At 46.9% G+C, this 25,430-nt stretch overlaps 1 protein-coding gene across 1 annotated transcript in view; it reads right to left on the bottom strand.

Annotated features, from left to right (window-relative positions):
• LOC122923299 (NADPH oxidase 4-like) overlaps nt 1-25,430 on the bottom strand; it is a 249,354-nt gene that overhangs the window by 5,634 nt on the left and 218,290 nt on the right. The window contains exons 15-16 of the mRNA XM_044274078.1: nt 20,462-20,570; nt 13,761-13,829 (exon numbers count right to left, since the gene is read on the bottom strand). Coding sequence (XP_044130013.1) covers nt 13,761-13,829; nt 20,462-20,570 — 178 coding nt within the window. The remainder of the gene's footprint in view (nt 1-13,760; nt 13,830-20,461; nt 20,571-25,430) is intronic.

Below are 25,430 nucleotides of genomic sequence, written 5' to 3'. Positions count from 1 at the left end.
TGACCCTCTAAAACATTAGGGGCGAGGGCCCGCTGCTGAGCTGACCATCTAAAACATTAGGGGCAAGTGCCTGCTGCTGATCTGACCATCTAAAACATTATGGGCAAGGGCCTGCTGGTGACCCTCTAAAACATTAGGGGCGAGGGCCTGCTGCTGATCTGACCATCTAAAACATTAGGGGTGAGGGCCTGCTGCTGAGCTGACCCTCTAAAACATTAGGGGCGAGGGCCTGCTGCTGATCTGACCATCTAAAACATTAGGGGCAAGGGCAGCCTATTAAGCATGTTGATATGATGGAGGAGGAGGATGAGAAAAGGAAGATTGAACCATATACTCTTTTTTTTGTGGTGGAAGGGGTGCATGGGAATACAGTGTATTCAATATACAATAAAAGCCACATTTAAAGTGCCTTTATGTTCAGCCGCTTTCTTTTGGTGGAGTAGAGAAGTCAGGGGCAATCCAGGCCTTGTTCATTTTGATAAGAGTCAACCTGTCAGCATTTTCAGTTGACCGGCGGATGCACTTATCAGTCATTATGCCCCCAGCAGCACTAAATACCCACTCTGACAAAACGCTGGTGGCAGGAAAGGCCAGCACCTCCAAGGTGTAGAGCGCCAGTTTGTGCCACGTGTCCAGATTGGACATCCAATAGTTTTAAGGCACAGAGGGATCACTGAGGACGCTAACACAGTCTGCTACGTACTCCTTCACCATCTTCCAAAACTTTTCCCTCCTTGTGACACTAGGCCGCGCATCAGGGTAAGGGTGCTGGCGGGGTGTCATGAAACTGTCCCAGGCCTTGGAGAATATTGCCCTGCCTCTGTTGAAACTGCTGTGTGTTCCCCTCGTCTCCCCTCCTCGGTTGCTCAAGTAAATACGTACTCTGCCGACAGCGTATTCAGCTGGAAATTTTTGGAGTAATTTTTCCACAAGGACCTTCTGGTATTGCACCATTTTGCTAGTCCTCTCCACCACAGGAATGAGAGATGAGACGTTCTCTTTGTAGCGGGGGTCGAGCAGGGTGAATAACCAGTAATCGGTGTTGGCCAAAATGCGTATAATGCGAGGATCACGGGAAAGCAGCATAACATAAAGTCAGCCATGTGTGCCAGAGTCCTAACAGACAATACATCGCTGTCCTTAACAGAAGGATGACTCTTAATCTCCTCATCTTCTTCCTCCTCTTCGGCCCATCCACGCTGAACATATGGAATAAACCTGCTATGGGTACTACCCTCTGTAGCAGAGGCAACCGTCTCCTGCTCCTCCTCATCATCCAATTCGCGCTGAGAAGACGAACTGAGGGTGGTCTGGCTATCACCCTGTGTACTGTCTTCCCCCATTTCCACCTCTTCCACATGCAAAGCGTCCGCCTTTATTGTAAGCAGCGAGCATTTCAGTAGACACAGAAGTTTCGATGGTTACGCTGATAATAGCGGCATTGCCACTCACCATCTGTGTTGATTCCTCAAAGTTGCGTAAAACCTCACAGAGGTCAGACATCCATGCCCACTCCTCACTTGTGAACAGCGGAAGCTGACTGGAAAGGCGATGACCATGTTGCAGCTGGTATTCCACTACTGCCCTCTGCTGCTCACAAAGCCTGGCCTGGTATGGACATCTGTACGCTGCGCTGGGACACAGAAGTTGATGTGCTAGATGATGGTGCTTGCGAAGGTCCAGGTGCAGGGCGGGAGGCATCCGGGCCTGAGTCTTGGACAGGGGATTGGCCAGCACATAACACAGGGGAAGAGGAGGCAGTGGTGTGCCATGTGGCGGATCATGCTGGTGGTGGTGAGGTTGCTAGTGTTTATGCCCCTGCTTATTTTGGTACGGCACAGGTTGCAAATGACAATTCTTTTATCATCCGCACTTTCCTAAAAAAAGCGCCGGACTGCGGAACACCTACCCCTTGGCAAGGGAGATTGCCGCAAGGGGGTGCTCCGGTGAACAGTTGCGGGCCTGTTTGGTGTACTACTGTCCTCGCTCGGCTTGTCACCTTCCCAGGTTGGGTCAGTGATTTCATTGTCCACCACCTCCTCTACCACTTCCTCACTCTGGTCATCCTCCTGACTTGTTGACCTAACAAGAACCTCAGTTATTGACAACTGTTTCTCATCCTCATCATCCACCTCATGAAACACTAATTGCCATTCCCCACCTCATCTTTTTCTGACTGTGGATGCTCAAGAGTTTGGGAATCAGTGCACACGATCTCCTCATGTCCCTCTTAAAGCGGGCTTGGCGAGAGGGCCAAATGAAGGAATGGCGCTGAAAAGAGCTCCTCGGAATATCCAAGTGTGGGATCACTTGTTTGTCAAGACTCTTCATGGTGGGAGGAAGGAGGATCAGGGTGAGGATTCTGTTGACCAGACTCTTGGCTACTGAGACTGGACTTTGTGGAAGACAGGGTGGTGCTTAACCGACTGGAAACATTATCTGCTGCAATCCAACCGACTACTTGGTCGCACTAGTGTGACTTCAAGAGTGGCGTCCTGCACTGCCCTGCAAACTGGGACATGAAGCTAGGTATCGTGGATGAGTGTGTTTCTTGTGCTCTGGCAGCAGGCACAGTTTCACCGCGCCCAGGGCCACAGCCTCTGCGTGCACCATCAGCAGCACGGCCACTTCCCCGTCCCTTACTGCTCGCCTTGAGCATATTAAATGGTATATATGCTTGCAAGTATGTCACACGTACAGTAGCGCAGGTTTTGTAAGTGTATGCGCAAATAAATTAAACTGAATGTCACAGATATTTAGGATGCACAAACGTTATACAGGAGATGTAGCGCAGGTAATGTCGCTGTCACCAGCGGCAAAAAGATTAAACTGAATGTCACTGATATTTAGGATGTGCAAACATTACCTGCACTACATCTCCTGTATAATGTCGCTGTCAGCAGCGGCCAAACAATTGCGCTGAATATCACAGATATTTAGGATGCGCAAATGTAACACAACAAATGAAGCAGAGGTTGTGTCACTGTCAGCAGCGGCCAAACAATTGCAAGATGAGCATGCTCGCCCAACACTAATAGTAAACTTTTTGACTCAACTCTACAGAAATGCTGAGTATAGTCAGCATTTCGGCTATTAGGCTTACAGTCATATATGTCTAGGCAACATGTTTAATAATGTTCAAAAGTGGTGTGAACCTAGCCTAACATGTCTCCTACCTCCACAGGTCACAAGAGTAGCGGTGTCAGTGGAACACTTAAAAGGGTTTTTGAACCCCACACTTACAATAGAATAAAATAAAAAAGGGGTACTACTTACCTTACTGATCTCCTGCTGACTCCAGTGCTGATGCTTTCCTAGTCCCCCGCCAGTCTCTGTTCTTCCTGCCCTAGCGATGACATGTCGACACGATGTGACCATAGCAGCCAATCCCCTGTTGTAGTAGCAATATGTTGACACCACTGAGGTCACTGGTCATGTCAACACATCATCACTGGAGCAGGAGGAACAGAGAACAGTGTTAGATCAGGGAGGAATCGGCACCGAAGTGGCAGGAGATTGGTAAGGCAAGTATTACTACTATGTCAAGCTCTGACAGGTGAGCTTAAGGAAAACAGCGAGGATATAACCCCACTGGCAGGTAGCAGCCGGGAACGATGTACTCAAGCACAATCCCAGAGTAAGCAGGCAAAATCCAAGGTTAAGGCAGAATGCACAGGGTCAGAAGCGGAGGTTGGTCAAGTTGGTACACAGAAAGTCAGCAGGGAACAGCGAACAAAATGCCTAGGAAGCTTCGTATGTCTCACCATAAGGTGGAATAACTCAGCACTGAGCCAGGATCTAATCCGCTCTTTATAGCCAGAGGGTGTGGGTGTGGATTGGGAACCTCCCCAGAAAGGCCACAGTTATTTTCTAAATATGCGCAGTAGCTGCTGGGGCGCCCATGGTTCTGCCAGGCCGAATGGAGGACCGTATCTCACGCCGTACCCTCTGACCCCGGGTGGATATGACGTCCCCGGCTTCCTGACAGAGCCCCCCACCAAGGAGAGGCGTCCGGACACAATCTCGGGATGGGCCTGATGGAATGCCCATACCTTGGCATCTGCATGGACCCCCTCCAAGGACTCCCAGGAATGCTTCTCGGGACCGTACCCCTTCCAGTGGACGAGATACTCAAGGTCCCCACGTCGACGGCGGGAGTCCACAATTTCCTGGACTTCGTATTCATCATCGTTATCCACCTGAATGGGAGGAGGAGGAGCGGGTGCATTGTCGGGGAACAGATTGGCACGTTGTGGCTTCAGTAAGGACACATGAAACATGGGGTGGATGCCCAAGGATGCAGGCAACTGTAGCTTAGCAGCAACCACATTGGCAGGAGAGCCTATGGTGCTGTGTGGATAACCACACTTTGTCCCCTTTCTTATACCGTGGGGACACCAACCTCCGGCAGTCGGCTTGTATCTTCTGGCGCCGCTGGGCAACTTGGAGCTGCCGCAGTAGCGCCCGCCGTAGTTCTCGGAGCTCTCTAGGTAGGTCTGGAAGGGTTAAGGGGTGATAGCCATAGTTGGCAAAAAATGGAAAGAGACCAGTGGATGAATGCTGGTGGTTGTACGTGAATTCAGCCAGGGGGAGATGGCTCACCCAATCATCTTGCAGATATGAGGAGTAACAACTGAGATATTGCTCCATTGTTTGATTGGTCCTCTTGGTTTGCCCGTTGGTTTGTGGATGATATGCGGAAGATAGGCTGCGAGTGATGTGGAGACTCCGGCAGAAGTGGGTCCAGAATCGGGATGTGAATTGGGAGCCCCTGTCAGAGACAATGTTATCCGGGAGGCCATGGAGCCGCAACACATGTAGGAAGAGGTTAGAGGTCTCGAGTAATTCCCGCTCGCCGACGTCATAATTGCATTCAGCCCTAGTGAGTTTGCGGAGTAGAAGGCCACCGGGTGTAACAATTGCTTCTCCCCTCGGCACTGGGAGACCACTGCTCCGACCGCCCTCTCCGTTGCGTCCGTCTCCAGATAGAATGGGTGAGCGGCATCTGGCTGTGCCAAGATAGGAGTTGTGTAAACATGCGTTTAAGGCGCTGGAATGCCTGGTGGGCCTCCGGGGTCCACATAAACATGGTGCCGCTCTTGGTTAGTCCGGTGATGGGGGCACAGATGGCTGAAAATTCCTGAATGAACCGCTTGTAGAAATTGGAAAAGCCAATGAATTGTTGGACCATCTGGCGGTTGCGGGGTACGGGCCACTCCAGGACGGCCTGGATCTTCCTGGGGTCCATCTCCACCCATCCTGGGGATAAAATATAGCCAAGGAACTCAATAAATGTTGCCTCAAAGGTGCTTTTTTCCAGTTTTCTATAAAGCTGATGTGTCCGGAGGCGGTGGATCGACTTGACGTGTCTTTCGTGTTCGGCAATGTCTGGGAAAAGACAAGTATGTCGTCTAGATATACCACCACATATGAATCGAGAAAGTCAAGGAACACGTCATTTAATGAAGTGCTGAAATGTGGCTGGGGTATTACAGAGCCCAAAGAGCATTACGAGATACTCGTAGTGCCCGAATTGTGAGCGAAAGGCCGTCTTCCATTCGTCGCCTTGCCGAATGCGGACGAGATTGTAGCCCCCCCAGAGGTCAATTTTTGTGAAGAACCTAGCCTCCTTCACCCTATCCATTAAATCGGGAATGAGGGGAAGCGGGTACCGGTTCTTTTTGGTGATATCATTGAGAGCCCTTTAATCCACACAGAGGTGGAGGTCGCCATGCTTTTTTCCCACGAAAAAGATGCCTGCTCCGACGGGAGAAGTAGAAGGGCGGATAAACCCTTTTGACAGATTCTCATCTATATATTCCTTCAGGGTCTTGGATTCTGATTCTGAGAGATTATACAGGTGCCCTTATGGCAACGGGGCCCCAGGGAGTAGGTCTATGGGGCAATCATACGGCCTGTGGGGCGGCAAGGTATCGGCACCCTTCTTCTCAAACACATCCGCAAACTCCTGGTATTTATCTGGTAGGGCGTGCTTGAGGGTACCAAGGGCTGTAGGAGGTTTGTTGATGGAAAGAACACTCGCCACAAAGCTGGGAGGGAAACGAAAGGTAATGGATCCAGTGGCCAAGTTAATCAAAGGATTGTGTTTCCAGAGCCAGGGGATACCCAGGGTGACAGGAAACAATGGAGAAGGCACGATGTCCCACGTGACTAGAGCAGAGTAATGGTTACCTATGCGGAGGAGCACGGGATGGGATTCCATGGCGATGGGACCAGTCTGGAGGGTGCTGCCGTCCACCATGTGCAGCTGGGATGGATTACTCTTCAGACGCAATGGAATCCCCAACTGAAGAGCCAGTTCCTCGTCCATGAAACAGCTGCTGGCACCCGAGTCGATAATGGCAGAGAGATTAATGCCATTCTTGTCCAACTGTAGGAAAACAGGAATGGTAAGGTGAGATGACTAGTTGTACACGAGGTGAAGATACGTCCGGCCTACCTGCCGTAGGTTTGATGGGGCAGTCCTTCAAGAAGTGGCCTGGTTTGGCGCAGTATGGGCACAGGCGCAGAGCCCGCCGTCTGGTCCTTTCAACTGCAGAAAAGGGGGCCACGAACAACCCCAATCTGCATGGGTTCTTCTGATGTGACATTTCCGAGTGTGGGAGCGGGAACGGGCCACGGGAGAAGCAGGAGTCCGGTCATCGTGCCGGTAGTTGTTGCGTCAGCTGCCTCTCCTGACGCCTCTCACGGAAGCGTCGGTCCAGGTGAGTGACCTGGCGCATCAGGGCCTCTAGGGTATAGGGTACTCCGACGCGGGTGAGCTCGTCCTTCAAGGGCTCCGACAGTCCAATCCGGAACTCGTGTCATGGTCCCTCAGGTGACTGATGTCAGGAAATCAAGGAGATTGGCTGAGCGTGGAGGAATCTAACATCCTCATTGATTTCTCTTTATTTAGTGTTGATAGGGTTAATGACCACTTCCCTTTTCTCAGCTGTTGCTCAATGGTCATCACTCCTACCCTTTATAGTCTCACCCAACCATTCAGACTATGCGGTTGATAGCTTAATTTGGGTTTGGCTGAGCTGGTGTGAGATCCTCTCTGGTGTTTCTGTTCTTCCATCTCAACAGAAGTTAAGTGTCGCGTTTGTATTTGTTGTATTCCCTGTTGTATCTGGGCCTGAGACAGAGACTTCCATTCGTCCATCTGGGGAGGAATGGGTAGTCTCTGGTTCTATACTTATTCCAGGGCCTTATAGGGAAATGAGGGCGTAGGTATCCTGCTTATGAATATTCCTACCTTCAAGGTCTATTCATATTGATAGGTAGTCAGGGCCCGGATTAGGGTTGTCTAGGGGGTGACCTATTTCTTCCCTAGTTTCCAGGCACAGTTACTGTTCCCCTTCCCTCCTGTGTTCAGTGTGGAGTTTCCCCCCCACACTGATCATGACATTATCAACCGCCACAAAAAACGCCATTTCGTTCAGGTCAGTGCAGCCATGAATCCAATGTCTGTACTGGTCGAACAGCTGCAGGGACTGTCTTTGGAGGTAGCTGACCTCTGCGCGACAGTCTTATGGATTCAGAGACCACAGACGGCTGGTTCCGATGGTGGGTACCAGGCCTGCCCTGAACCTAAGGTTGCCCTTCCGGACAGATTTTCTGGGGGTAGTGACAATTTCATTCGGTTCAGGGAATCGTGTAAATTGTACTTTAAGCTGCATCCATACTCTTCTGGGCATGAGTGCCAACGTTTTGGGTATGATCATTTCTTTGCTTAAGGATGATGCACAGTCTTGGGCTTTTTCTCTGCCGACCGGATCACCATCCCTCCAGTCGGTAGATGAATATTTAAGAGCCTTGGGTCTTATTTATGATGACCCGGATCTCTCAGGCTGAGACCAAGTTACGTGGTTTACGGCAGGGAGAACGCTCCATGGAGATCTATTGCTCTGAATTTAGGAGATGGGCTACAGATACGGAGTGGAATGATCCTGCTCTCCATAGCCAGTTCTGTCAGAGTCTATCTGAGAGGCTGCAGGACGCGTTGGCCTTTCATGAAAAACCTGAGTCATTGGAAGCAGCCATGTCCCTTGCTGTACGTCTGGATAGACGTCTAAGGGGCAGATCTAAGGGTCCTCATCCTCAGGACGTACTGCTTCCTTTGACACTTATGGTAAAGAGACACCTATGGTTGCACCTTGTGAGGAGCCTATGCAGTTGGGGGGAGCTACTCCTGGGACTGCTGGTAAGAGCTCTGGTCATATGAAGGGAGTCTGTTTTTGTTGTAGAAAGAAGGGACATTTCGTGAATATTTGTCCGTACATTCAGCGTCAAGGTGTAAACAAAAAAAAAAGCTTAATCCCCAAATTACTATTGGTGGTGTGGGTGGGAAGCAAGAAAACTTACTTTTGTCATTTACTGGTAGTACCCAAGTTTCTTCTGTCTGCTGAGGTGGTGCTAGAGTCCAAAACTGTGGAAATCGAGGTATATATCGACAGTGGGGCAGGGTTAACCTGATTAATGGACAGTTTGTTCATATTCATGGGTTGACTACTAGTGCACTAGAGAGAAGCATTTCTGTCTTTGCAATTGATTCTGCACCTCTTACCTAAAAATGCCTGTAACAGGTGGTAAATGACATCCATTTCAGAATGGGTGATTCCCATCAGGAATCTGTATTGTGTTATGTGTTGGAGGGTCTGCCTGCTCAGATGTTTTTGGGCTTACCATGGTTAAGCAAACATAACCCTACCATCGACTGGCAAGCGAGACAGATTCTCAATTGGAGTGATTTTTGCATGGACAACTGTCTTTATGCGTCTTTCTCTGTGGTCACCACTAAAACTGTACCCTCCTTTATTTCCGAATTTTCTGATGTGTTTTCTGAGAGTGGTAACCAGGAATTACCCCTGCATCGGGGGTATGATTGTCCCGTCAATCCTATTCCTGGAGCTAAACTGCCCAAATCTCGGTTGTATAATCTTTTGGAGCCTGAAAGAAAGGCTATGCGAGAGTATATCACCGAGAGCTTAGCAAAGGGTCATGTCAGACCATCCAAATCCCCAGTGGCTGCTGGGTTGTTCTTTGTAAAAAAAAAAGATGGTACCCTTAGACCATGTCTGGACTTCATTGAGCTCAACCGTATTTCCATTCGTGATCCTTACCCCCTTCATTTGATTCCGGATTTGTTTAGTCAGATTGTCGGCGCCAAGGTGTTCTCTAAATTGGATCTGAGGGGGGCATATAATCTGGGAAGGACCAGGGAGGGGGATGAGTGGAAGACCGCATTTAATACCCCTGAGGGTCATTTTGAAAACCTGGTCATGCCTTTTGGGTTAAACAACGCTCCAGCGGTTTTTCAACACTTTATCAATGACATCTTTCATCATCTGATGGGGAGATTTGTTGTCGTACAGTATATCTGGATGACATACTAATTTATTCTCCAGACATGGAGACTCATAAGGATCATGTGAGACAGGTGTTACAGATCCTAAGAGAGAATAAATTGTATTTGAAGATGGAAAAATGTGTTTTTGCTGTTCAGGAAGTGCAATTCCTGGGTTACCTGCTCTCACCCTCAGGTTTTCGTATCCCGAGAAAGTCCGTGCAGTGTTGGACTGGGATCGACCCGAAAATCTGAAAGCGCTTATGCGCTTACACTTATGGTGGCTGGGGCTGCGTAAGTGTGTTGAGGACTATGTGTCAGCCTGTTGTACCTGTGCTCGTGCTAAGGTGACACATACTCGGCCTTCTGGATCTCTTCTTCCGTTACCCATCCCGTCCAGACCTTGGACGCATTTGTCCATGGACATTATCACGGTTTTACCAAATTCTTCAGCAAAAACTGTGATCCTGGTGGTAGTTGATCGGTTTAGCAAAATGGCGCATTTTATAGCATTGCCTTCTATACCTAATGCCAAGACTCTTGGACAAGTGTTTGTCGATAACATCCTGAAACGACATGGCATTCCCTCTGATGTGGTGTCTGATTGAGGGACTCAGTATGTTTCCAGATTCTGGAAAGCATTCTGTACTGGACTGGGGGTGAAATTGTCCTTTTCTTCGGCTTTTCATCCTCAGTCGAATGGACAGACGGAGCGCACCAATCAGAATCTGGAGATTTACTTGAGATGTTTTGTTTCGGAGAACCAGGAGGAGTGGTCTTCATTCTTGTCGTTAGCTGAGTTTGCCATTAATAACCGTAGACAAGAGTCCACTGATAAGTCACCGTTTTTTGGGGCATATGAATTCCATACACAGTTTGGCATATTTTCTGGTTCTCAAACTTCCAGTATTCCTGAGGAGGAGCAATTTTCTTTGTCTTCGATTTGGCGGAAAATTCAAAATAACCTGAAAAAGATGGGCAACAGGTATAAGAGTGTGGCTGACAGGAGACGTATGAATGGTCCGGACCTGAGAGTGGGTGATTATGTGTGGCTGTCCACAAGAAACATTAAGCTTAAGGTACCTTCTTGGAAGTTGGGCCCAATATTTATTGGTCCATATAAGATCACTGCCATTGTTAACCCTGTAGCCTTCCGTCTTGAACTTCCTCAGGCTTTGAAAATTCATAATGTATTTCATAAGTCATTGTTGAAGAAATGTGTCGAACCTGGTGAGCTGTCCTCTTTGCCTCCCGCTCCTGTCATGGTGGACAGTAATTTAGAATTTCAAATCAGCAGGATTGTGGACTCCTGAGTTCTCCGTAGATCCCTCCAGTATCTCGTCCACTGGAAGGGTTACGGACCAGAGGAGAGGATGTGGGTTACAGCGGCTGATGTTAATTCGAATCGCCTGGTGAGAGCCTTTCACAGAGCCCATCCTGATAAGGTCGGTCCTGTGTGCCCGGAGGTCACCCGTAGATGGGGGGATACTGTCACGGTCCCTCAGGTGACTGATGTCAGGAAATCAAGGAGATTGGCTGAGCCTGGAGGAATCTAACAGCCTCATTGATTTCTTTTGATTCAGTGTTGATAGGGTTAATGACCACTTCCCTTCTCTCAGCTGTTGGTCAGTGTTCATCACTCCTACCCTTTATAGTCTCACCCCACCATTCTGACTATGCGGTTGATAGCTTAATTTGGGTCTGGCTGAGCTGGTGTGAGATCCTCTCTGGTGTTCTAGTTCTTCCATCTCTACAGAAGTTAAGTGTCGCGTTTGTTTGTATTTGTTATATTCCCTATTGTTGTATCTAGGCCTGAGACAGAGACTTCCATTCGTCCATCTGGGGAGGAATGGGTTGTCTCTGGTCCTATACTTATTCCAGGGCCTTATAGGGAAATCATGGCCTAGGTATCCTGCTTATGAATATTCCTACATTTAAGGTCTATATTTATAGGTAGTCAGGGCCCAGATTAGGGTTGTCTAGGAGGTGACCTGTTTCCTCCCTAGTTTCCAGGCCCAGTTACTGTTCCCCTTCCCTCCTATGTTCAGTGTGGAGTTTACCCCCCACACTGATTGTGACAACTGGTCTATGAGAGCGATCTCGTTTAGTCCGGTTTCCGGGGCGACGTCACGGAACTCGGTGATATAGTCTTCCACTGGATGTCTGCCTTGGCAGAGGTTACACAGAGTACTCCTGGCGGTGGAGGCCCGTAGCGGATCATCATACAGTCCTGCATAGAAGTGACAAAGGACTCCCAAGTAGAGAGCACCGGATCATCGGCCTGAAGTAACTGGTGTGCCCAGGTCTGGGGAGGCCCTGAGAGGAGAGAGATAGCCGTACGTACTTTGATATAATCAGTGGGATACGTGTGTGGCTTCAGGACGAAGAGGAGCTCACAGGAGACAATACATGAGCAGTACTTCTTCCGATCGCCTGCGAAGCGCTTAGGGAGGCCGATCTATGGTTCACTGACGATCATCGGCTTCCTGACATATTATAGTTATTGTACATCATTCATGGGGTTGGACAAATCCTTAAGCCTGAAGATAGACATCAACACCACCAATAGTGGTTGACTTCTGCAGACAAGGGGTAGGTGGAGTAGAAGCCAGTGGACCCTACTGTATACACGAGGTAGGGTGGCCAGCTGGCCTTTTTTGAGAACTGTGCATGTTTGTAGGAGATAGATTTGTAGGGTGGGGTGAAATGTACAGTATATATTAGAAAAAGGAACTGTCACGTTCGGGTGTGGGAGGGAAACACCACACCAAACATAGGAGGGAAAGGGGTGAGGGAATAAGGCCTGGAAACTAGGGAAAGGAGATGGACACCTCCTAGTAAAACCCTAATCAAAGTCCTGACTAACTACCAGTATGAACAGACCCCAGAGGTAGGCGAGTTCATACACCGGGATACCTCACCCTATAGGACCCTAGTACTAATGTCAGGACTGAGACAACCTGTTCCTCCAAAAGGAAGGATGAACAGGAGTCTCCCTCAGGCCTTAATACAAATGACAGGGAAATGCAACACACAAAATAACCCAAATGAAATACAAAAGGGAATGAAAACACTTAACTTCAAGGGGCTATGGCAGCACCAGGAACTCATCCGAGAACCAAACACAAGCTATCCACAACTCCAACAGAAGCTTTAAACCGCATAGCATAGTGGGAGAAACAACAATAAATAGAGAAGGTTAAATGACCATAATAGCCACACCTGGGGAAAGAAGGTGTGGTGGCAAGCACCAGAAACAACACAGATGTCATTTGATCCAAACGGCAAACATGTCAGATCAAACCACGTGTTGCCAGTCTCACCAATCTCCTGACACCTTCTATGGGTGACCTCTGGGCACCCAGGAACAACCTTATCTGGATGAGACCTGTGAAAGGCTTTCACCAAACAACTGGCATTCATGTCAGATGCTGGTACCCACGTCCTCTCCTCTGGTCCATAACCCTTTCAATGAACAAGATACTAAGGAGATCTACGGAGAACTGAAGAGTCAATAATCTTGGCGATCTGGAATTATAAACTGCTGTCCACCATGACAGGAGAAGGGAAGTAAGGGGGACGACTCCAAAGGTTTAACATATCTCTTCAACAAAGATTTGTGAAACACATTATGAATTTTCAGAGGCTGAGGAAGTTCAAGACGAAAAGCTACAGGATTAATAATGGCAGTGATCTTATATGGACCAATAAACCTTGGACCCAACTTTCAAGAAGGAACCTTCCACTTAATAATTCTTGTGGACAGCCACACAAAATCACCCACACTTAGGTCCGGACCATTCATATGTGTCCTGTCAGCCACATGTTTATACTTGTTGCCCATATTCAGCAAATTATTTTGAATTTTCCGCCATATAGAAGACAATGATGATGAAAAACATTCCTCTTCAGGGATACTGAAGTATCCGAACCAGAGAATGTGCCAAATTGCAGGTGAAACCCATATGCCTCACAAAATGGCGACTTACCAGTGGACTCCTGTCTACGATTGTTTATGGCAAACTCTGCCAAAGACAAAAACGAGGACCATTCCTCCTGGCTACTGTTCAGTCAGGAGGGCTTGTGATATGTCCTCATCTTACCTAGAAAAAGAAAGCCTAGATCTTCTGAAAGGGTCACTAGAAAATATACTAAGTTCTTTCAAATACATTTCACATTTTTACCCTGATCCAACCCATATGAAAATTAAATGCTGTTTTTCATATTTGTATGAGGAAAATAACTGTTAACCAGAAAAACATTTCGAGAAGTAGTCAGGCGTGCAGAGTTAAATTGCTTTTCCGCAGGAGGCTAGACACAGAACAGCCCACAAGGCTGTAATGGTCTCCTCGGATGTAATTCTGAAGCTATATGAACAACATCACTGAGATGAGGGCTGTTCATGCCTTACCTGTATTCCATCTGTTTGGCTGAGGTACAGCTGGATGTTCAGATAGTCTGGACGGTTTTCTTGCCAAAACTGATGCAAAGAGAAGAAACATAAAGAGTAACACATTAAAGGGATTAGGCCATCAATATCTGAATAGCTCAGGCATCGGAATCACACAGCTCTGCCCATTGTGCAGCGGACAAAGCTGGTTACTGCAAGGTTTACTTCAATGGGAGCAGTGCTCATCAGATCCATTGCTCAGGCGGCAAGTCACTGAGATTCGGTGCTGCAGTAGAACACAGGGGAGGAGGGAGTGCAGAGTGCACAGGGCCTGTTGTGCTAGTGGTGCTCTTAGCACTATGGCCAGCCCCCTGGTGCTCCAAATACCTAATTTACATAAATATAAAAAATATGTAATAATCCTAGAGAGGAAACAAATAAGGTATATTGTTTTACTCAGCATGATCAACCCTACCAGACAATATACATGGTTTAATAGGGTTGATCATGCTGACAGAGGGTCTTTAAAGGGCTTCTGTCACCCCCAAAACCCTTTTTTTTTTTTTTTTGGGCTTGTTAAAATAGTTATTCCCTATATAGGGATCTTACCTTTGTCTGTGGCTTCTTTTCATAAAAAAATGATCTTTTAAAATATGCAAATCGCTTCACTACCAGTAAGTAGGGCGTCTACTTGCTGGTAGCCGCTGCAAAAAACCGCCCCCTCCTCTTGTTGATTGACAGGGCCAGCCGCGATCTCCTCCTCCGGCCGGCCCTGTCAGCATTTCAAAAATCCCGCACCTGTCTTCATTCAGCGCAGGCGCTCTGAGAGAAGGAGGCTCGCCTCCTCAGCACTCCCTCAGTGCGCCTGCACCGATGACGTCTTCTCTTTCGGTGACGTCAAGCCTCGTTTTTTGGGATATATATATATATACACATAATACTGTAAGGTTGGGTTTGAACATGACATAAATGATGCAGATCTGCCGCCTTATTTTACAGTAACAGCTAGTGATGAGCGAAGTTTACAAAAAATTTATTTGGCTGCTTCGCCGAATAAAATAAAAAAAAATCGTTTGTGACGAAGCTGCGGGCACATTGATGGGGAATGGCGATTGCACCGTCCTGTCATTGAACTGCTCAGATGCCGCATTCATCACTGATTGCAGCATCTCAGATGAAAAATTAGGGATAAAAAAAGGTTAATCTGTTTAAAAAAAGATACCCACCTTACCTATTTGAGCATGAAGAGGTCGCCGTGGTCATCTTGATTGAAGATCCCGCGTGGTGCGTGGTGACAAAATCACACTGGCCGCTGTGGTGACGTCATACATCACAGTGCACAAGATTTAGCCCGGGATCTTCCACCAAGATGGCTGCAGTAGCCTCTTCGCACCCAAATGGATGAGGTGAGTATGATTTTTTTTTTTTTACCCCCATTTCGGGGAAAATTGATTCGTTACCACGAAGCACGAGGAGATTCGGCTGTGCGGCAAATCAAATTTTTCCTGAAATTCGGATCAAAGTCCACTTTGGATACTTGGATTCGCTCAACCCTAGTAACAGCAAAGTGAATGAGATTTGAGAAATCTGACCTGCAGCATCAAGTGACTTGCTTTGCAGGTTTTCGATCCACAGCATGTCAGTTTTTGCTGCAGATTTTACCTACAGCTTTCAACTTCTGCAAAGCAAAGGTTGAAAGCATCCTGCATCCCTTCAGGGAATCCACTGCAAAAAAAAATCATTCCAATCCGCTGCATAAAATTGACTGCGGATCAGGAACCCCGTGGACTTACACCAAGGTTGTATTCAGACATTGTAGTTGTGTTTTTGCTACAAATTATGCCATGATTTGCGTGAATAAACCTGAATTGTAATGTCCAGGTAAAATGTGTCTTATGCAAGCTAAATGCTGAATAAGACAGAAACCCTCTGTGACTCTCTCATTGAAAGGCCCTACGTTCACATGGGGCTGACTTTATTGGTATGAAAGCAGTACCCCGGAGCAGGGGGTATCTACAAATTGTTTCTTTCTTATATAATGTGTTGTATTGTTATGTAATGTGTTACAGCTTAACTGTGTATGGCTTGCACAGCCAGGATTAACAATCCTGGTTCAGCCCTCATAGGAGGTTAGATGTGGGCTGGCCCCATCCCTAACTTAGATCAGTCTAGGCTGTAGTTCAGAGAGAGAGAGGAAGGCGTGACTTGTGCTCCCTCCGCTTAGGCCCAGAAAGCTACCGATCTCTGCATGATCTACAGATGAAGAGAAGGAGTAAGACAAAGGAGAGACCTAGAGAACCTAGAGTCTGCATGGCCAAGTATTGGAGTCAGTATGGTAACCTGCTACCAAAAGCTGTTAAGACTTTACTGCAGTGAGGGGCACTGTAAAGACACCTTTCATACCTGGAGACGACCTGGCCAGTCTTATCTCTAAAACCCTGTATCCCGCAGTGGACATTACAGCCACCATTATAAAAGTACAATTGCCCGCTGTTGATTCTGCAGGAGGAGACCGATAGAGAGGGAAGAGGACCATAACTCCCATCCTTGGGAGAGAATTGTACTGTGTATTGTTAAAACTGTGTTTTGCTATCATTGGATGTACTACAACACTATTTTGCACTACAGTAAAGAGAGATGTTTATTCTGCCAAATTTGGCCTGGTTACTGACTCCTGCACCATACGCCAGCAATTGCACTTCATATGCCCTGCCTTGTACCCATACAAGCACCTAACATTATGGGCACCCCAGTTACCATCAAGCAGGAGCCCCAGAATCATAGGGCACCCTTCTTTCACTGCATCAGTCCTAGGGAGCAAAGGTCTGAGGGAAGCCACTGTGATAGCCAGAGCCACTACTACTCCCATCCTTTGCTTTGGCTCCTCAGGGGCTCGCTCCATTGCGGCTACCTGGTCCTGTTTGTATGATTCAGTGTGTCTATATGTATATTTTATTTCCTTCTTGTGTTGATAGTGTGCTTTAAATATTTAAAGAGGTATTTCAGGATTTTACTATTGAATTACTAGTCCATTGTGTAGTGGACAGAACTGGTGGAGAGCAGGACTGCAGTTACCAGCTCTGTCCACAACATAATGGATGGAGCTATAGAGTTCTGATGCTGGATCTATGCAAAACAGCTGATCGGCAGAGTTGTGAGGTGTCAGACTCCGCCGATCTGATAATGTTAGCCTATCCTGGGGCTAAGGCATCAATAGTAAAATCCTGGAACACCTCTTTAAGGGAGTGGTGAGGGGATGGGCATCAAAGTTCGCCACATCAAACAATATGTGCTGCTATTTTTGTTTGATATCGCGGGGATCAATATTGTGTGTGGGCTGGAGGGCTTGTGTGCCTAGGCCAGTGATGGCTAACCTCCAGCACTCCAGCTGTGGTGAAACTACGACTCCCAGCATGCTCCATTCATTTCTATGGAGTTCTGAGAACAGCCAAACAAGTTTACATCTTGGGAGTCGTAGTTTTACCACAGCTGGAGTTCCGGAGCTTCACGGTCATCACTGATCTAGGCTGTTTATCAGTCCCAGTCTGGCCCTGCCCTGATGATCAGATATTGATGGCCTATCCTAACGGATAAAGGATAGACCTTTACTTTTAAAATCCTGGAATACTCCTTTGATACTGAGAAATATTAACTAGTCACGTAGTGCACATGCTGCCTGGCCACTGACTAAGGGCCCGTTCTTCTTCTCCCCCTCTGCCCTCAGTGGATTTATGGAAAAATTAAGGGTCAAGCAAATCAGGTTTGAAGGCCAGACACAGAAAGTCTCGGAACTGCCTGCTCCCGGAGACCGCATTTCATTTCAGACCGGCTCGCGCACAGGCACAGGTAAGGACTTACCTGTGCCTCGCCGGACTTGTCAGTTAAGTTGGCAGATCGCATGTGTTCACGGGCAAACACGGCGAACTGGCCATCACTGATGGTGGGTCTATTGTACTGTACTCACATCATCACGTCCGTGTTTCCTGGACCGGGCATGGCCCTGCACATGAGCCATTAAAGGGGTACAGCTACCTCAGTGATTCATGACTGAGATTGGAATACCTTTACGTATGTGGTGGCCAGAGTTATGGAAACAGCTGAGCGGGCTGTGCTGTGCTTTTTCCATAACTCCTTAACTGAATGGCTGAGATTAAAAAACCCCTTTAAGATCCAATACAATATTTAATTTGCATGCACAGAGGCTGTCAGGAGAAGTAGTGGATTTAGTACATGATATTTCTAGTGTGGATCCACTATGCCAACCAACCAGTTTGACTTTGGGCTACTCCTGAGAATGGTATCCTGGCGGTCCCTTGCTGTTCTCCATTTAACCCTTATATAGGGATCTGGCCGTCATTTCAGGGGAACCACCAGGCCATTACCTCTTGGAATAGTCCTGATGTGGTAGCCTGTTGACCCAAAGGGATCAGAGACATTGATGCGTGGCACGGAGGGAACAGGCAAACATGTAGTCAATAATAGGCTGAGGTCAGGGCAGGCAGAATTTGTGTAAATCCATGGAACAATCCAAAGGACAGAGCAAATAGCACAGGATCAGTACGATGAACAGGCACAGGTCAGGTCAGATAGCAGAAGGTTAGCATCCAGGCAGAGATAAGTACACAGGCAGTCAAATGAATTACAGCTCTTTATAAGCAACAGCAAGCCAGAGGGACGTAACAAGATCTGTAGAGAACAATTTCACAGGCAAGGAAGTGAAGTCAGCAGCACAGATATATAGGAAGCGTCATTAATCCAGTAGCTGAGCACAGAAGCAGGAAGGGCATTAACCCCTGCAGTGCTGCAGAGAAAAGTCTCTCTCTTAGACACACAGGAAGAGACCTTGCAGCCAGATTGTGGCCTGCAGTGTGGGATACAGGAGTCTGATGGCTGGGCAGAGGCTAGATGACAGATGCGAGAGCTGTGGGGCATGACGGTGAGCAGGGCATGCCATTATAACACAAATCTTTGGTTTTCAACCTCTTCATTTGGCTTCATCACCACATCTTTCAAAGAATTCTCCTCTTGATTCATTTAATCACCGGAGGTTACATTGGAGCCATTCTGATTGACAGCTTTAGGGAAGGCAAGAAACTGGATACATGATGGATAGAGTGCAACCGCCAGAATAAAGAAGTTATCAAGCAGTCGGCTTCAAGTGCTACACTGCCTTGTTCAGGGAAAATACTGATTGATGAAGGACCTCAGCCTCATAGGGTACACTGGGCAGAGAGACGGTATCTAGGCAGGCTCCTTCCACTATTACAGAATTATTTCTAATATGGAAGGTGTGGGATTATGGTATGGTTTTAAAGAGGATAGAAAATGTATTTGTAGTGATACAAAATAATTACTAGTAGCTGCTGCAGCATCTGTGTCTTTCCCACTGCAGCTTACTCCTCCTCCCAACCCCTCTCCATAGACTTCCACGAGCAACTGTAACCTGACGATTCAGTGACTTGCCAGAGCATCTTGGTCTCACAAGTCGATACATTTGTTTCATAAATTTGACAGGACAATTAATTCAAGAAACATTTTCTAAAAGGTTAGTTACATTTAATGAGCATGTGCCAGAAGGAGCAACCCTATTAAACTGGATGTTAAGTCTGATGGGATTGATTATGTTGAGTAAAAAAATATACCTTATTTAGGTTCTTCTATTGAGCTTTTACTTAGAAAAAAAACTTTTTATTAGCATGTAAGTTAGGTCATCAGAGGGTCAACCATGAGCCTCTTAGGGGACCAAAGCTTGTCTGCTCTGCACTTATATCCGCTCCCCTTTCCCCTTGATTGACAGGGCCATGTAATCTCACACCAGAGCTGTAATCTATTGGCGTATGTACAGCTCACCTGTCTCTACTTCAGCAGTGCAGGTGACTACTGCGCATGCGCCAATGATATCATCGTCCTCCTGGAAGAGGATATGCTCGGCTAAATTTGGAGAAGGATTACATCAACGGTGCATGCACAGTAGTCACCTGCACTGCTGGGGAAGAAGAGGCAGATGCGCTGCGCATGCGCCGATAGTCTAGACCACCGCTCAGGTGAGAGATTGCAAGATTACTTAGTCAATGCAGACTGGAGGAGCTCTGGTGCTCCAAGGACTTAGGCCCACCCCTTGATGCACACAACATCTAATTTACATATTGATAAAATATATATTTTTTCAAGGATGGAGCAACAAGGGAACAGAACTGAAGTATCGTTTTATTTAGCAGGATCAACCCTACCAGGCATTATGTCTGGTTTAATAAGATTGAACATTGCAATTTAAGTGTATGATCGTGTGGAGAGAAGTTGAATTTTGCACCTAAAAATGGTGACTTTAGCTTGAAAAAGTAGCACATTTGGGGCCCCGGGGGATCTAGAACCCATGTTTTTCTATGAGTCCTTACGTTTTCTATTTGCATCCCGCCACGCCATTGCTACAAGCCTACATCCTGATGCATTGCAGTTAACACCAAGAATTACAGCGCATTAGCAGTACCATGATATAATAGTGTATTGGGAATGAAGCGATTACATTGTAGCAATTCAAGACCAGTAATAGGATTTCCGAGAGAGTTTTGTGGGGCAAGAATAATGAAAGAGCGCGGACGAGCAAAGAATGAAAAGGATCTAAGCAAAATCTATAGTCCCTGCCTTAGAATGGACGGCAAAGTAATTGGCTCCATTAAATAGGCTTTCGTGTGTGGAATCCATTGCAACAAACATTAAATTACCTTTTTATGGAGGATACACAATAAATCAGCAAACCAGAGGAAAGCCTGGATGTCTCTACATATCCACACAAAGTACAGCCTCTGCAGTTTGTTTTCTTTCCACGTGTCCCTGTGGAAATAAAGTGAAATAAAAACATAATTAGAGAACTATTCCAGGAGGCCCCATAAAGTGTCCTCACATACGCGGCATTGCCTTCTGACCATGGTCACATGGTTTATAACAGAAAACACGTTAATAATTCATAATAATAATAATAATAAAAAAATAAAGCCTTTTTATCGTAAAAAAAAAATTATTTTGCAAAAGTACAAAAAAATACACTAGCGGCTTGTTTGAAAAAGGCTGTTTAGCCGAAACGCATCACATCTGCCTGTATTCTGTTTATGGCAATAAAGTGAAGATTTATTAGCATCAAAAAATGAGTGCTGATCCACTTCTTCTACAAGTGTCTAAAAATGTATATATATATATATATAGTATGTTTTAGGGGAACGTCCACTAGGGTGATCGAATTTAATTATTCGCACACCCATGTAAATCAGCCCTGTGATGAAAATTCATTGGTAGAACATCCCCTTATTAGTGCAGAGTTTTCTGATGTTTTTAAGTCTATGATTGAGATCATTTTACAGTCGAAACACGAGTGCAGTTTTTAATTTAAATACTGCAATAAAGCTGATGTTTTATTAAATCCGCTGGATCCATCCCTGTAATTTCTGCTGTCCAAAAATGTTGCCTTAACTGAGGCAGATTCAGCCTCTGTTTTTATACACACAAGTGGTAATATCAGAAAATACAGTGACTTGTTCTGAACAAGCCTGGAAAAATTCTCCCTTTTATTGGGAAGCAGCAGCACTGCAGTGTGGATGTGGAAAGGTGTGTAGGGGTAATAACCTGCAGCAATAGTGGAGGCACCAGTAGCAACACGGCATGGAACAGATAAGGCAGTAGAGTGCAGCTGTGTAAGGGTAGTAGTAGTGGCGGTTTTGTAGGATTAATGGTAGTGGAAGGAGAGATAGTAGGAGCTGTGGCCATACAGTACAGAACAGGATGGTATGAAGGTAGTCAGCCACAGTGGCATGATCAGGGCAGCAATAAATAAATCAGCAATGGTAGTGTGTGTGAAAATACTCACAGATCCATGCATCATTTTGGCAATGATGTTTTGTCCATTTGGGTGTGACAACGACACTAGCTGAACTTGTGTGATTGTGGAGCCTGGACAAGACAGTACAGTGAGATCAAACATGGCCAGATCCAGCCACTGTTCCAATCTGCCTGCCACGAAATCCTTGGGGTCAGGGAGTATATGCCAGAGAAATGCCAGAGTCCAGGTAGAACCGAACCTGGCTGTTCAGGCGGTATGTCTCTGTTTGCTGACTTATGTCAGGGGGGTGACTCCTGGTTAAACATGCAGGGTCAAAGCTGCAGAAGCTGCATACACAATATATCCCAATAATAAAGCAATTTGGACCCCCTTTCAGCAACAGAAAAACAATCCCTCAATTTAATTTGATAGAGAGGGTCTAAAAGCATGGCTATCCAGTAATCATCAGATTGCTTGAAGCTAACAAAATGCCTGTCAGTACATAAGCAAGCAAGCATGCAGCTCGCCATACTCACCAGCGTGCCCTAGGACTCAGTTCTTTCCAGCCCCCCTTCCCCTCCACTGCGATGACTAGTCATCATGGCCAATGTCACCGTTATCATCATCATCATCATCATCATCATCATCATCATCAACAACAACCTCATTCTCCTGCACAAGTGACTCCTTCTGCTCCTCCTCCTCCAGTGGTAGGTCCTCATTTTCATCCCCTTCTTCCACTTCCTCCTCCATGGGACTTTCTCCATGTGGGGTCCCCAACAGCTACAGGGTGGCCTGCAAGATGTGGAAGCTGTTCTTCTTCCACCATCCCTTGTTGCAATGTTTGCTGTAATATAATTGATCAGGAGCAGGGCTTTTTTTCTGGCGGAACGCACCGGAACGGCGTTCCGCCACCTTTTGACATCGCAGCCTGCCATGCTCCAGCATCGCAGGCTGCGATGTATCAGCGGGGAGGGACTGGGAGGAGGAGCTGAGGGCCGTTGTGCTCCGGCCCCTAGCTCCAGTACAGTTATAAAATGTGTAATTAAATTAATAATGATTCATGCTGCCCCCTCTGTAGTATAACATTCAATATATTGTACTCACACAGTGCTACTGTTATCGTAATGCAGGCCGGCCAGGCAGACGAGCGGCAGCGTCACTGACTGACTTCACGTGCCTGCGCCGCCTGCTTCATTCATAAAGTAGGCCGGGCAGGCATGTGACGTCAGTCAGTGACGCTGCCGCTCGTCTGCCCGGCCGGCCTGCATTACGATAACAGTAGCCCTGTGTGAGTAGGATATATTGAATGTTATACTACAGAGGGGGCAGCATGAATCATTATTAATTTAATGACACATTTTATAACTGTACTGGAGCGGCAATGGGGGGGTCTGTGGATGGCACTGTTATGGGGTGGGGGGGCTCTGTGGATGGCATTGTTATGGGGTGGGGGGCTCTGTGTATGGCACTGTTATGGGGAGGGGGGGTCTGTGGATGGCACTGTTATGGGGTGGGGGGGCTCTGTGGATGGCACTGTTATTGGGTGGGGGGCTCTGTGGATGGCACTGTTATGGGAAGGGGGGGTCTGTGGATGGCACTGTTATGGGGTGGGGTGGCTCTGTGGATGGCACTGTTATGGGGCGGGGGGGGGCTCTGTGGATGGCACTGTTATGGGGTGGGGGGTCTGTGGATGACACTGTTATGGGGTGGGGGGGTCTGTAGATGGCACTGTTATGGGGTGGGGGGTCTGTGGATGCCATCCACAGATCCCCCATAACAGTGCCATCCACAGATCCTCTACCCCATAACAGTGCTATCCACAGATCCTCCACCCCATAACAGTGCCATCCCCAGATCCTCCACCCCATAACAGTGCCATCCCCAGATCCACCATTAACAGTGCCATCCCCAGATCCCCCATTAACAGTGCTATCCCCATCTGGGGGGTTTCTTTGCTGGGCTGAACTTTTATAGCCCCCCAAATTTTACTTGCATCCCTGTTCTCTAAAGGGGTGGTTTTAGGGACGGTCCTAGGGGTGGGCCGGGGGCGTGGCCATGGGAGGGGGGGTGAGTTCCACCACCTTTTCTCTGAGAAAAAAAGCCCTGATCAGGAGGATGACAACGTTGATGCCACAGTTGTCCCTACTGACAAATCTTCAATGGGCCTGAGTGTGCGATACACTTGTCTGATGAGATGCCACTGCCTGACCTCGAAAAAACACATGCTCCCTGCTGAGGTGGTCTTGTGTATGGTGAAATCATTCATCACTTTACACAGGTGCTCTAGCATACGTCACGGATCCAGAAGTGCAATGGCAGACCATCCCTGCTAGTCCAGGAGAGAGTTCCTTGAAATGCGAAGACAGTTTCCTGGACATGGTTACCAACCTCTGCAAACCACAGTACTTCTACAAAAATCATTGCACCACTAGATTTATCACATGCGCTATGCAGGGAGCAAAATAGACCGAGAGGAGGAAAGTCTTGTTCCGATTGCTACTAGCCAGTTCCATTTTCCCCCTGGATCTGGTGGTGCAGTACAGCCACGGTGCTGTATGTTTGTATTTGAATGGACATGGCATATTTTCATACCGCCGATCTTGCATACGGCAGTGCTTTTGTCTGCTGGCAGTTTGGAGAAAAGTTGCCATACGGGAAATACTTGCATAAAGCTAGCAGCATTGAAGCTTGGCCTAGGTCTGGTATATTTTGAGCCTGTACCTACAGTATCATCATCAACAGAAGCAGATCTAGCCTGGATATTTTGGATGATTTGACCATAAGTTACCCCTGCTCTTTATTGGCTACATGGCTACCACCCAAAAAATTTGCCCCCAAAGGTGTACATAGCCTCTAAAGGGGTTGTTTGACACATTGTAAAATCTTCAAGGGAGAAGGCAGACATATTAAATAAAAAAAGAAGCTGAACTCACCTGGTAAAGTCCCTCTGATCCAGCGATGAGGGTCCGGTCTAAGTGATGACGTCACGTCCATTGCTCTTCATCCAGTCACTGGCCTCAGTGGTCACTTGTGCATGAACAGTATGGATGTGATGTCATCACTTCTAGTCAGATGGGGACCTGCAGTGCTGGAACGGAGGAACCTTTGGCAGGCGAGTTCAGCTTCTATCTTTGTTTTATAAGCCTGGTTGCTCCCCTGAAAATTTTACAAATTGTCTTACAAACCCTTTAAAACCAGATGGCAGATGATGTAAAAAGAAAAAAAAATCTCAATGTTGCTTTTTTTTTTTTTCCACCTGTCAAATTAACACGTAACCTAAAATGGTTTTCTTAAAAAGTGTTAGCAGGACTGATCCTTACTTTTCTAAGGAATTTTGGAAAGTACATACATCCTAGAGCCAAGAGACTCATGGTACTTTCTGAGCTGTGAATGATAGTCATAGCTTCTAACTAAGAGCGCAATCAATGGAATCAGTGAATACAATGGGCGGTCATCGAGTCATCTGCTGCCTCGGACTGACCGCACGTAATCTGTATAAGCAGCTAAATCCAAAACTCCAGGGAATGAAGTTAATAAAGTAGATAGCGAGCTAAAAATCATCAGATCCGCCACAGACATCTCGTCCAAGGTCTAACCCCAATAGGACAACTCGAGAAGAGAGATAATGAAGTCGGCCAGGAAAGTCTAAGCTTTACATCTCTACTACTTCAAATCCTGTGCTCGACTTCAAGATTACCATCAGCTCGTGGGATATACAACATAAGCACAATACGGATAATATACAGGGCGGTCCGTAGAGAAAACAAATGTAACACCTATACAGATATAGCACTTGTCAGCAGGATCAACTCTATTAAACTAGGCATACGGCCTGGTAGGTTTGATCCTGCAGATTAAAATGATATCTGTCTTGTGAA

Source organism: Bufo gargarizans, unplaced genomic scaffold, assembly GCF_014858855.1.
Source record: "Bufo gargarizans isolate SCDJY-AF-19 unplaced genomic scaffold, ASM1485885v1 original_scaffold_1454_pilon, whole genome shotgun sequence".
Classification (NCBI taxonomy): domain Eukaryota; kingdom Metazoa; phylum Chordata; class Amphibia; order Anura; family Bufonidae; genus Bufo; species Bufo gargarizans.
Note: the sequence above shows the minus strand (reverse complement) of the source record. Positions and strands in the feature narration are given on the sequence as shown.